At 43.9% G+C, this 11,904-nt stretch overlaps 1 protein-coding gene across 2 annotated transcripts in view; it reads right to left on the reverse strand.

The window, feature by feature from the left end:
* Positions 1-6,101: 6,101 nt before the first annotated feature.
* The window catches only part of SYF2 (SYF2 pre-mRNA splicing factor), an 18,917-nt gene continuing 13,114 nt past the window's right edge, over positions 6,102-11,904 (reverse strand). The window contains exons 6-7 of one of the 2 annotated variants that reach the window (XM_006159403.3): positions 8,570-8,668; positions 6,102-6,866 (exon numbers count right to left, since the gene is read on the reverse strand). In XM_006159403.3, the coding sequence (XP_006159465.1) occupies positions 6,701-6,866; positions 8,570-8,668 (265 nt within the window). In that variant the 3' untranslated portion in view covers positions 6,102-6,700. The remainder of the gene's footprint in view (positions 6,867-8,569; positions 8,669-11,904) is intronic. The other variant, XM_014591987.2, reaches the window with a different exon arrangement.

Here is an 11,904-nt window from a genome sequence, read left to right on the forward strand (position 1 = left end):
ACAACCACACCACCTGGCTGGCCCTCTACTAGTTCTTTAACCAAGACTTCCAGGGGTAGGGCATAAGTCAGCTGGAAATCCTACCTTCCAAAATGCCTGGAAATTCACTTTGTCATGACCCCAGCTTGGAGGTGGGGAAAGGAGGGCAGACCAAGAGTGGGAGCCGTCTAGGAGGCCAGCACGTCCTGCTCTGGCTGCTGTAGCCAGGCCACAGACAAGACCAGAGCAGCACTGTGATAGACTAGACTAGGCCAGAGATGGCTGCTTCCCTTTTTTTTTTTTTTAATAATTATTTATTTTATGTTATTTATTCATTCATATATTTTAATCTGACCATAGAGAGAGAGAGAGAGGGAAAGTGAGAAAGCAGGCCGCCACGTCCGGGACTCAAACCATGGTCGGCCATGTGGGAGTGTCCAGCACCTCAACCACCAAGCCACCTGCTGGCCCCCACGATGGTTGCTTCCCTTTTACTAACTGACCTCGCTTTACTGCTTAACCCATAGTGAAAAAAAAAAAGAAAGAAAAGAAAAAGAAAACCTGATGTTGGCTTTGCTGAGCTCTCGTAGGAGCCGGGCCTTGAACTCACAGCAAGAGAGCAGACGGGTCTAAGAAAGAGGGAAGACGCAGACCAGGAGGGCAAAGTGGCCCTGGGTGTACCCTCTCTGGGGCCCACGCACCTCCATGTGGCTGTGTGGGGGAGCACGTAGCCCCACCCACTTCCCACGGTCCTTATTTTCTTTCCCTTTAAAATCCCCTGCCCACGGGCCAGCAGGAGGCATGGTGGTTAAGGTGCTGGGGGGTGGTTTCTCGCGTTTCCTCTCGGTCTCTCTTCGACAAGGGAACTCACTCTATGGCAAAAGCTAAAAAATAGAAAAGTCATCCCAGTCTGTGACTTCAGAGGTGGTCCCCAGGTCACTGGTTTCCTGAATGAAGCTACGCTTCCTTTCCCATAGCACTGACCTTCCGAGCGGCTGGCAGCTGAACTTGTCTGGTCACTGGGCCGGCCCCAGTGGTTACATTACCGCGAGCCAGCCACCTTACTAACCCTTACTAACGAGCGAGTCCGGCCACAGTGTAAGCACTTTATACCCCCCGCCCTCACATCCCTCCAGGAGGACTGTACTCTCCCTCCCTGTCTCCCACTCTTTCTCACAAAAAGGAAATTCTAGGAGAGAAGCAAAATGAGAACAGAAATATATATTGGGGGGGGGGGAGTTTTTGCTATAGGGAGCGTGTGCTCACCAGAAAGAGAGAGAGAGAGAAAGCTAAAAATCACCCCCAGAGGAGATGGCCACACCGCAATTCCTTCTCCTCCGTTCTCTCAGGATCTTGGGCACGCACACCAGCATGAGTTTAAGCCGCCAAGTCCAGAACTTGAACTGCGGTCAACTACATGGGAGTCCAGTGACAGCCATTACACTAACTGCTGGTTCTGAGAACGGAAATTATTTCTTTAAAAAGAGACCCATAGGGCCAAGAGGTGGCCTGGTGGTTAAGGCACTGAACTTCCACATGATTGACTGTGGTTTGAGTCCCAGACCCGGCAGCCTGAAAATCACGCTGGGCATGTGTGCGAGCACACCCAAAATCCCAAGAGGAGAATGGAGAAGAAAGTGTTGTGACCATCCCCCCTCGGGGTGATTTCTCACTTTCTGTCTCCCTGTCTCTCTCCATCTCTCTCCTCTAGCACACGTGCCCTGTGGGGAGGGGGTGGAGAAGAGGGAGAAGAGGAAGAGGCACCAGGAGTGTGCACACTCAGAGGAGAGGTGGTGAGAAGGCGGAGTCTCCAAGGCAGGAACAGAGCCTCACCAGAAACCAGCCCTGCAGGCACCTTGATCTTGGACTTCCAACCTCCAGAATAGGACTCCCAAGTAGTCAACCGCAGTTCGAGTCCCAGACTCGGTGGCTTAAACTCACACCAGGACGTAAGGGACTTGCTCAGTTCTCCCAGTGTGCAGTACAGTCTGTTATGGCGACCCCAGCTAACAAGCTAACAGGCTCTCACCTAGCAAATGGAAGAGCTGGGATTTGAAGTCAAGCTCTTTGGCACCCAAGCCTATGATTTTTTTTTTCTTTAATTTGCTATAGGGCACATGGAGAGAGAGAGGGAGACAGAGAGAAGGAAGGTGAGAAATCACCCCTCCGGGAGGATGGTCACACCACTATCCCTTCTCCTCCAGTCTCCTCTCAGGACCTGGAGCACACGCACATATGCGCTTGGTGCGTTTTCTAAGTCACCGGCCCGGGACCGAAGTGCACAGTTGGCCTTGTGGGGACCACCGCACCGCCTGCCGGCCCAGTCCAGGCTTTCAATAGCTACTGCACAGCGCCGCTCGCCCCGAGGAAGCGGAGAACGGGAGAGAAGCCTGCTGCGAACACACCCGCGGCAGTGCCGGCACTTCGTGTCCACTGCCCCGGCCCACTGTGCTCAGCACTGGGCGTGGCTTTCCGTTTAAGACCCACCACATCCGTGCTACTGCCACCGTCATGTCACTAAGGCCTGAGACAGCGCCAGTGGGGCCAAACTCACTCCAGAGCCACCTAGAACGCTGCGCTCCATCGCATGGGAGTCCCGCAACAGCCATTACGCCAACTGCTGGTCCCTGTTCATTTGTTTCCTACTTTACTAAATCTCAACAATTTTTCCCCCTACGACAGAAGCTTTACTGGCTGGGGCCGGCAGGTGGCATGGTGGTTGAGGTGCTGGACTCCCACATGGCCAACCAAGGTTCAAGTCCTGGTCCTGGTGGCTTGCTTTCTCACTTTCCTTTTCTCTCTCTCTGTCTCTCTCTCTGGTCAAATTAAAATAAATGAATGCCCGGCGTGAGTTCTAAGCCACCGGGTCCGGGACGCGAACCGCAGTCGACTACATGGGAATCCAGTGACATAGCCATTACGCTAACTGCTGGTTCCCATCACTTTCACTCTCTCTCTCTCTGTCCCTCCCTGGTCAAATTAAAAAATAATAATAAATAAATTAATTATTCTTTTTTAAAGATTTATTTAATTTTTATTTATTCATTCATTTATTTTTTATTTGACCAGAGAGAGACAGAGAGAGGGGGTGAGAAAGCAAGCCACCAGATCCAGGACTCGAACCATGACCAGCCATGTGGGAGTGTCCAGCTTCTTAACCATCACACCACCTGCTGGTCCCCTAAATAAATAATTCTTAAAAGAAAAAAACACTGGCAAAATAAATTTCAGCAACAAATTCAGATACAAGCTTCAAAGTATAAAGTCATTATACCAAAAATACAGGTAATATTTATAAGTTACAAACTAATACTAAACTACGATTTCACAAAAGATTATATTTTGCAAAGTGCTCTTTTGATGACAAAAAAATTAACAGATACACATCAGAGTGAACTATTTCCAGATAATACCAAAAAAGTTTTGTTTTTCTCTTATACGTATAAGTTTATCATTTAGTCTTCAAAAAACTTTGCACCTGAACTTACATAATTTGAAGGATGTGTTCATGAAACAATCTGCAGACTAGCTTACTAGTCAGGTAAGTCTTCAGCTGGCACGACTACCCTCAGTTCTCTTCCTCACACCCACCTCCACCACCGTCTCCCCTCCATCTACCTCCATGCCACCCCTCCAGCAGGTCTCCCCAGCTCTGCCAGCAAGTGCAGCCCCTCAGTACGCACAGTGGGGACCCTTCTCCCTCTAACTAAGCGAGCGCAGCAATCGGGAGAGTCCAAGGGTGGCTGCGGATGTCCTCTGTCCTCAACCACGCCCACTAGAGAGCACCTCCACTGCTCATTGACATGGCCATCCTCTACAGACCCCCAGATACACCCGGCTGTGTTTAGGTGCCCAGTCTCATCAGTTCCATGGCTAGATGAGAAAGGCCGTAAGGAAGAACAGGAAGGACTGACTGCTGACAGCGTCCTCGAGGGCTGCACGGGGCTCACGGGTAGGCACGCCTGAGACAGGGAGGCCCTTTCCAGTTCTCAGTCTTGCCGAGCGTGTCCAGGAGTGCAAAGACTGACACACACTCCATGCACTCTCCAAGGCAAGGCCTCGTGGCAGACCTGCTGGGGAGGCGAGCCCCGGGGCATAGGTGAGCCGGTAGCTAGGCCGCACAGGAGCCGGGTCTAAAACAGGCAGGACACAGCGGCACAGACCTGGGGCCCAGCTGAGAGGCAGGGCAGGATGATCATGACGTGGTGAATCTGTCCAAAACCCCCATCTTGGGGCCGGCGGGTGACGTGGTAGTTAAAGCATTGGACTGCCACATGGCTGACCGAAGTTGGAGTCCCAGACCCAGTGGCTTGAGGCTTGAAGATCATGCAGGGTATACGTGTGTGCGGGCCAAAAATCTCAAGAGGAGAATAGAGAAGGGATTGCGGTGTCCCATCCCTCCTGGGGGTGCTTTCTCACTTTCCCTCCACTGCATTTCTCCTGCAAGCACATGTGCCCTATGGAAAAAAAAAAAAAAAAACGAAGTAAAAACAAACAACAACAACAAAAAACACCAGTCTGTCTCTCTCTCTTGCTCACACAAAAAAATGCTAGGTGAAGAAGCAAAATAAGAACAGAAATTTAAAATACTGCATTCACTTAAAAAGGGAATAAACCCTTGAGACCAGGAGGTGGTGTAGAGGTCAAGGTGCTAGACTTCCACGTGGCTGACAATGAGTACCAAACCCTGTGACTTGAAAAAACTCACACCAGGCACATGTGCATGCATGCCCAAGATCTGAGAGACTGGAGGAGGGATCGCGGTCTGGTCATGTCCCTGGAGGTGATTTCTCACTTTTCCTTTATTTGCCTCTGGTGAGCACAAATGCTCTATGGAAAAGATAATAATAAGTTGACAAAGCATAATGCATAGCGAATTGGCCTGCAGTGATGGACACCATGTTGGCCCTCAAGTTGGATCAAGTCAGCTTAAAAACATGCCAGGTTGGGACCTGCAGTTAGCGTAATGGCTATGTCATTGGACTCCCATGTGGCCGACCACGGTTCAAGTCCTGAACCCGGTGGCTTAAAACTCACGCCAGGCGTGTGTGCGTGCGTGCCCAAGATCCCGAGAGAATGGAGAAGGGATTACGGTGTGGCCGTCCCCCCTGGGGGGGGATTTCTCGCTTTCTGTCTCTCTGTTTCTGTCTTTCTGGTGAGCACACACACCCTTTAGCAAAAACCTCTAAAAAAAAAAAGAATGCCAGTTGCCTGAATACACACCCCAAATCCTGACTAGCTGGAAGGCCAGCAAAAGGGATCAGTGTGACAAGACCATCAAGGATGACCCTTTCTCTCTCTCATGCACAATCGCGAATAAACTTTTTAAAAAAGGCAATTTATGGGACTATCAGTTAGCGTAATGGCTATGTCACTGGACTCCCATGTATTCACCCGTGGTGCAAGTCCCGGACCCGGCGGCTTAAACTCACGCAGGCGCATGTGCGTGCATGCCCAAGATCCCGAGAGAACGGAGAAAGGATTGTGGCGTGGCCATCCCCCCGGGGGGTGATTGCTCGCTTTATCTCTGTCTCTCTCTGCCTTTCTGGCGAGCGCACGCGCCCTATACCAGTAACCTCTCAAAAACAAAAAAACAAACAAAAAAAGGCAATTTGTAATAAAAGGATTAGCAATAAGTTGATTAATGAACCCAGATATTGGGTACATGGAAGTCATGTCATTCTGTCTGTTTGCAACTTTCCATAATTAGGTCAGCAGGTGGCGTGGAGGTTAAGGCACTGAATTCTTCCCACATAGCCAACTCCACGGTTTGAGTCCTACAGTCACCAGCCTGAATCATGCTAAGCACATGTGTGCATGTGCCCAAAATACCAGAAAATGGAAGAGAAGGAATTGTGAAATAGGCATCCCCCCAGGGGGTGATTTCTCTCTCTCCCCCCAACCCCGACAACCACACACACCCTATAGCAAAAAGAAAAAAAAAAAAAAACCCTGGGGGAAAATCCCATAACAACAAGTTTTAGTGTTTGTAGAATGGTGGCATATACGGGTTTGTGTGTTGTGTGTGTGTGTGTGTGTGTGTGTGTGCGCGCGCGCGGAGAGGGAGGCAGGTAGCTGGATAGAGATGTCGATGTCGAGGGGTTAAATGAGAAACAAAGTGTTAATAGGGATTCTACTCCAAAGCATTTTATTGCTTCTTAAAAAGGGAACTGTACATTGTCATTATTCATGGGAAGACAGACCAGCTCCTCCCTGAACTTGGTCGCCTGCAGCCACGGGCAGAGACTACACAGGCCCCCAGAAGCTACTGCGTCCCTCCCTCACTGTCACCAGCTGCAGAGTCACGAGCCCCAAATGGCTCCTGAGTCCAGCTCCCGATTCCGTCAGATCCGTAACCACATTCAAGGCAACGGCGACTACATGAGCGAATGCCGCCGTTTGCGTATGCGCCGGCTGTCTCAGCCCTGCTGCTTTAAAGATCAATCACATTTAAAATACATAGAAAAATAATAGAATTTATACAAAGCAGTTTTTACAAAACGACCTTACTACAAGAAATACGTCTTATATCCAAGCACAAAACGTGGAAATATACATGGAAGTGTAAGTTTAAGAAAAAACATTTATTTCTAAATGCTGTGTGGGAGGGCACAGACCGAGACACAAATGCTGGTTAGCTGATAACACTTCACACGGAACTTCCGTTTGCTAGCACACATTTTCACTCCATTCTCAAGCTTCTAAACAGTTCCTAAAGGGATTAAACGGCTGTTCCTCTTTCCAAATTCTGTTTAATCTCGGCTGTGTATTTTCCATAGAACCTCTCTGCTTTCTTGTTGAACTTGGCATTCCTTTCGTTAATGTAGTCGATATCCGCATCATCGTTATAAGGACGTCTTCGGCTGTATTTGTCTCGTTTATCAATTCTGCGGGAAAAAGAAAATAATTTACAAAATTCAAAATCACCTTCTTCTTCGACCATCATAAAACATGGCTAAACAATTAGGAACAGAGTCAGTATATTTAGAATCATACACTTGGTGAATAAAAATAAAAAGACCACCAGTTTTCATCGAGTTCAAGTTGAATCTGCTTATTACCAGTACTCCCAGGTATGAACACAAACTCAGCTTCGGAATGCTTCTCAGAGAGCAATGATACATATAAGGAGCTACACACACACAGTTACTACTTAAAAGAAAATAATTACACGAGTATCTATATTAGTAAGCACAATCATAACAATGATAATCACATTCGTAACACCTAAGCTGAGTGCACTGGATGTGCCAGACTCTGGTCTGTTTTTTTGCTTCAGAGTTTCTTTCTTTAACAAGCAAGAAACAGGCAGAGGCACACTCGCACGCACCCTCAACAGGGTCTCATGCAGCAGCTCTCACCCAGCCTTCTCAGCCAACCAGGATCGTGGGCAAACACATGCACATCCAGAATGGACAGGCTGACCCCGAAACAAAACCTTCATCCTCCATATGGTTTCCAGCACTGCAGGACATGGTGCTTTCACCGAGCTATCACAGCCCGCCCAGGCACTGTTCTTAATATTTTACATGTATTGGGGCTGGCAGGTGGCATAGTGCTTAAGGGCACTGGACTCCCACGTGGCTGACCGTGGTTTGAGTCCTGGACCTGGCAGCTTGCTTTCTCACTTTCTCTCTCTCTTCTCACACACTCTGTCCCTCTCTGGTCAAATTTTAAATAAATAAATAATTTTTTTTTAAAATTAAAAAAAAAATACTTTACATGTATTAATTCCAAAAATAAAAATTCATTCTGTTCTACCTAAATCTCACCCCTATCAGTGTAAAACAAAACAAAACAAAACAAAAACAAAAGTAACTAAAGTACACTTGGTAGAATATTCTTTCTTGGGCCAGCAGGTGGTGTGATAGTTGAGGTGCTGGACTGCTACATGGCCAACCACAATTCGAGTCCCAGACCTGGCGGCTTGCTTTCTCACTTTCCTTGCTTTCTATCTCTCTCCATCTCTCTCTGTTCAGAATAAACAATAACAGTAATAATACTAACAATAAATGAAGTTTAATAAAAGAAAAAGAATATGCTTTCTTCTTCAAATCAAATAGTGGAATTAGGGGCCAGACAGAGGTGCAGCAGTAAAATGGGATACCCTGTGAAGCTGACCCACATGGAGGGGCTCCAGGTCTGGGTCCAGAGACTCTCCTGAGTACACCGTACACATGCATGACACAATCTGGGGCTTGCTCAAGTTGGGGGTTGACTATGGTGTCAAGACCCTATTGGGAAAGCTGTCTGTCTATCTCTTCCAAGGAATAAATAAACTTTTTTTTAATTGTATGATGATTGTTAAAGTAAAAACTCTTAAAGAACTCTTAAAGGTCTAAAAACTAACTGTTTTAGACCTTCCCCTTCAATTATAACGATTCAATTTCTTTGGTATTTAGCATGTCCATTCTAAATCACATGAACTCAAACCATACTTGCCGAGTATCTCCAAAATCACTATAGATAGAAGGTCAGAAATTAACCAGTGTAATCCCTGTTCATTTAATTCATTCGAAGCACACTAACCTTAGATACACATTCCGTCATTACACATTTAAAATTTCTGGCTATTCTACTGAATGCTTACTGTTTTTCCAGATCTATAACCATCCTATCAATTTCTTCTGCGGAAGGCACATGTGTTCCATGAAGAAGACTGTTGGATGTTGGGAAAAACTCTTCTCCACTGAAAAACAGCAAAATGGACATATACCAACACTACAAGAGCTCCATTTTCAAATTAAAATTAGACCAAGAAGATTTTAAGTCATGACCAGGTAGGCTTTACCCTGGGGATGCCAGGATAGTTCAACAAACATAAAACGATAAATGTAATACATCACATTAACAGGAAAAAGATAAAAATCATATGATCATAAATGAAGTTTAAAAAAAAGAAAAAGAATATTCTTTCTTCTTCAAATCCATTAGTGGAATTAAGGGTCAAACAGTGGTGCAGCAGTAAAATGGGAAAAAACATCTGATAAAACACAATATCCCTTCATAATCAAGACTCTCAGCAAAATTAGGGTAGAAGGGACATTCCTTGGGCTGGCAGATGGCATGGTGGTTAAAGATGCTGGATTCTCACATGGCTGACCATGGTTTGAATCCTGGACCTGGTGGCTTGCTTTATTGCTTTCCCTTCTTTTCTCTCTCTTTTGCTTTCCCTTTCTTTCTCTCTCTCTTTCTCTCTCTCTCTGGTCAAATTAAAAAATATTAACAACAAACAGAATTAAATAAACAAATTATTATTATAAAAAAAGAAGGGACATTCTTCAACATAATAAAAGTCATATATGACAGACCTACTGCAAACCTCATACTGAATGGGGAAAGCTAAAAGCTGTCCCATTAAGAACTGGAACAAGACAAGGCTGTCCATTCTCACCACTCCCTTTTAATACAGTGCTGGAAGCGCTAGCCAACGCAATCAGACAAGAGAACAAAATAAAAGGCATTCAGACAAGAAAAGAAGAAGCTAAATAGTCCCTATTTGAAGATAGGTTACATACCTAGAAAATCCAGGAATCCATGATGAAACACTTAGAAGTGATAAATGAATTCAGTAAAGTTGCAAGATACAAAGTCAATATACAAAAACCTATAGCATTTCAATTTTGGATGGTCAGAAATGTCATGATGTATTTTTCTGCTTTTCTATGCAAAAATGCATCAAGACATTTCTGATGACCCAATACATCAACAATGAACAGACTTGAAGAAAGCAATCTCATTTAAAATAGCTACAAAACAAAGACACCTAGGAATAAATCCAACCAAAGAGGTGAAAGACTTCTATAAAAAGAACTTGAAAAACTGAAAAAAGAAATTGAGTATGAGGGACCAGCAGATAATGTAATGGTAACATCAATGAACTCCCACACAGTCGACCAAGGTTTGAGTCCCAGACTCGGTGGCTTAAAACTCACACTGGGTATGTGTACATGCATACCTAAAATCCCAAGAGGAAAATGGAGGAGAAAGGACTGCAGTGTGGCCATCCCTTCTGGGGGGTGATTTCTCACTTTCCATCTCTCTGTCTCTGTTTCTCCAGTGAGCTCATGCACTCTATAGCAAAAATCTCTCTTAAGGGGAAAAAAAATTAAAAAGAAAGAAATTCAGTATGATACCAAAAAGTGGAAGGATATCCTGTGTTCTTGAATTGGAAAAATTAATAATAATCAAAATGTCAGCTTACCCAAATTAATTTACATATTTAATAAAATTCCAATCCAATTACTTGAGACAGTCTTCATAGAAAAAGAAAAAACAATTACAAAATTTGTCTGAAATTAACAAAAATAGACCTTGTATTGCCAAGGCAACACTGTACCAAAAAGTAAAATAGGAGGCATGTTACAACTGACTTTTTAAAGTGTATCACAAAGCAGTGAAACAACATGATATCGGCACAAAAATACACAGACCAATGAAACAGGATAGAGAATCCAGCAATAAAACTGAAATCATACGTCAACTGATCTTTGATAAAGGGCATAAGACAATGCCGTGGAGAAAAGAAAGTCTTCTTAGCAAATAGTGTTGGACAAACTAGGTAACCATCTGCAGAAAAATGAAGCCAGACCTCTCTCTCCCACCGTTTACTAGAACTAGCTCAAAATGGATCAAAGATTCAATATCAAGTCTCTAACTACAAAACTACTAGTAGAAAACTTAGCAGAAACTTTTGAAGACACTAGAGTAGACAATTTCTTAGGAAATGGTCCCTAAAATAGATAAGTAGGATTACAACAAGCTAAAAAGCTTTCCTCACAGCAAAGAAAACTATTAACTATAGTGAAAAGACAACCCTCGGAATGGGAGAAAATATTTGCAAAATCTTCCTTAGACAAGGGATTGATATCTAGAATATACAGAGAACTCAAGCAGCTCGCCCATTAAAAAATGAATAATCCAATTTAAAAATGGGCGAATAAACTGAATAGACATCTCTCCAAGGAAGACTTACGAATGGCCAAAAGACATATGAAAGAATATTTAAAGTCTCGTTGTAAGGGAAATGCAAATTAAAACTACAATGAGATACCACTTAACCCCAATCAAAACAGCTAGGATCAAAAATAAATAAATAAATAAATAATGACAAGTGTTGGCAAGGCTGCAATGAAAAGAGAACTCTCTTATACTATTGGTAGGAATGTAAATTAAATTAGTTCAATCTCTGTGGAAAACAACATGGAGATTTCTCAAAAATTTACAAACAGAACTTCCATATGACCAGTAATCCCACTTCTTGGTATTTATCCAAAGGACAGGAAAACACTCAATCAGAAAGACATTTGCACATTTCTGTTTACTGCAGTATTATTTACAATTGCTAAAACATGGAACCAATCTAAGTGTCCAAAACCCAATAACTGGGTTGAAAAACAGTGCTACATATATATACTATGGAATATTACTCACCCATAAGAAACAATGAGAGCCTATAGTTTAATTCAAAATGGATGACAGAACACTTAATCTTGAGTGAAATGAGCAAGACTTTGAAAGATACACATTGAATACCCTCATTCAACTTGTACTGAGTGTCTGCACCTTATGGCAGAGCTGAGAGAGCTGAAGATGTGATAGTGGAGAGGACGGATGTGGATGCTATAGACTATAAGTGGGAAGGGTGGATGGTGGAGTGGGTGGTGGAGGATGAATGTTTGGTACAAGGATAAAAACATTTAACAGATAGAAAAATGTTAAAAAAAAGAAAAAAGAAAAAAAACTGTTCATTATGAAATTAAATTCTATTGTGCAGGTTATTTCACAAATTGGTTTAATAATATATGTTCATTAGGATTAAAGTATGCATGATGACATTTCTAATCATCCCCGTAATTTAATTTTTTCTTTTTTTTTTTTTTTTTTTAGGGAATTATTGTCAACTGTTTAGCAAACAAATTTTTT

The sequence above is a fragment of the Tupaia chinensis genome, unplaced genomic scaffold (genome assembly GCF_000334495.1).
Source record: "Tupaia chinensis unplaced genomic scaffold, TupChi_1.0 Scaffold000628_1, whole genome shotgun sequence".
NCBI classification, from domain to species: domain Eukaryota; kingdom Metazoa; phylum Chordata; class Mammalia; order Scandentia; family Tupaiidae; genus Tupaia; species Tupaia belangeri.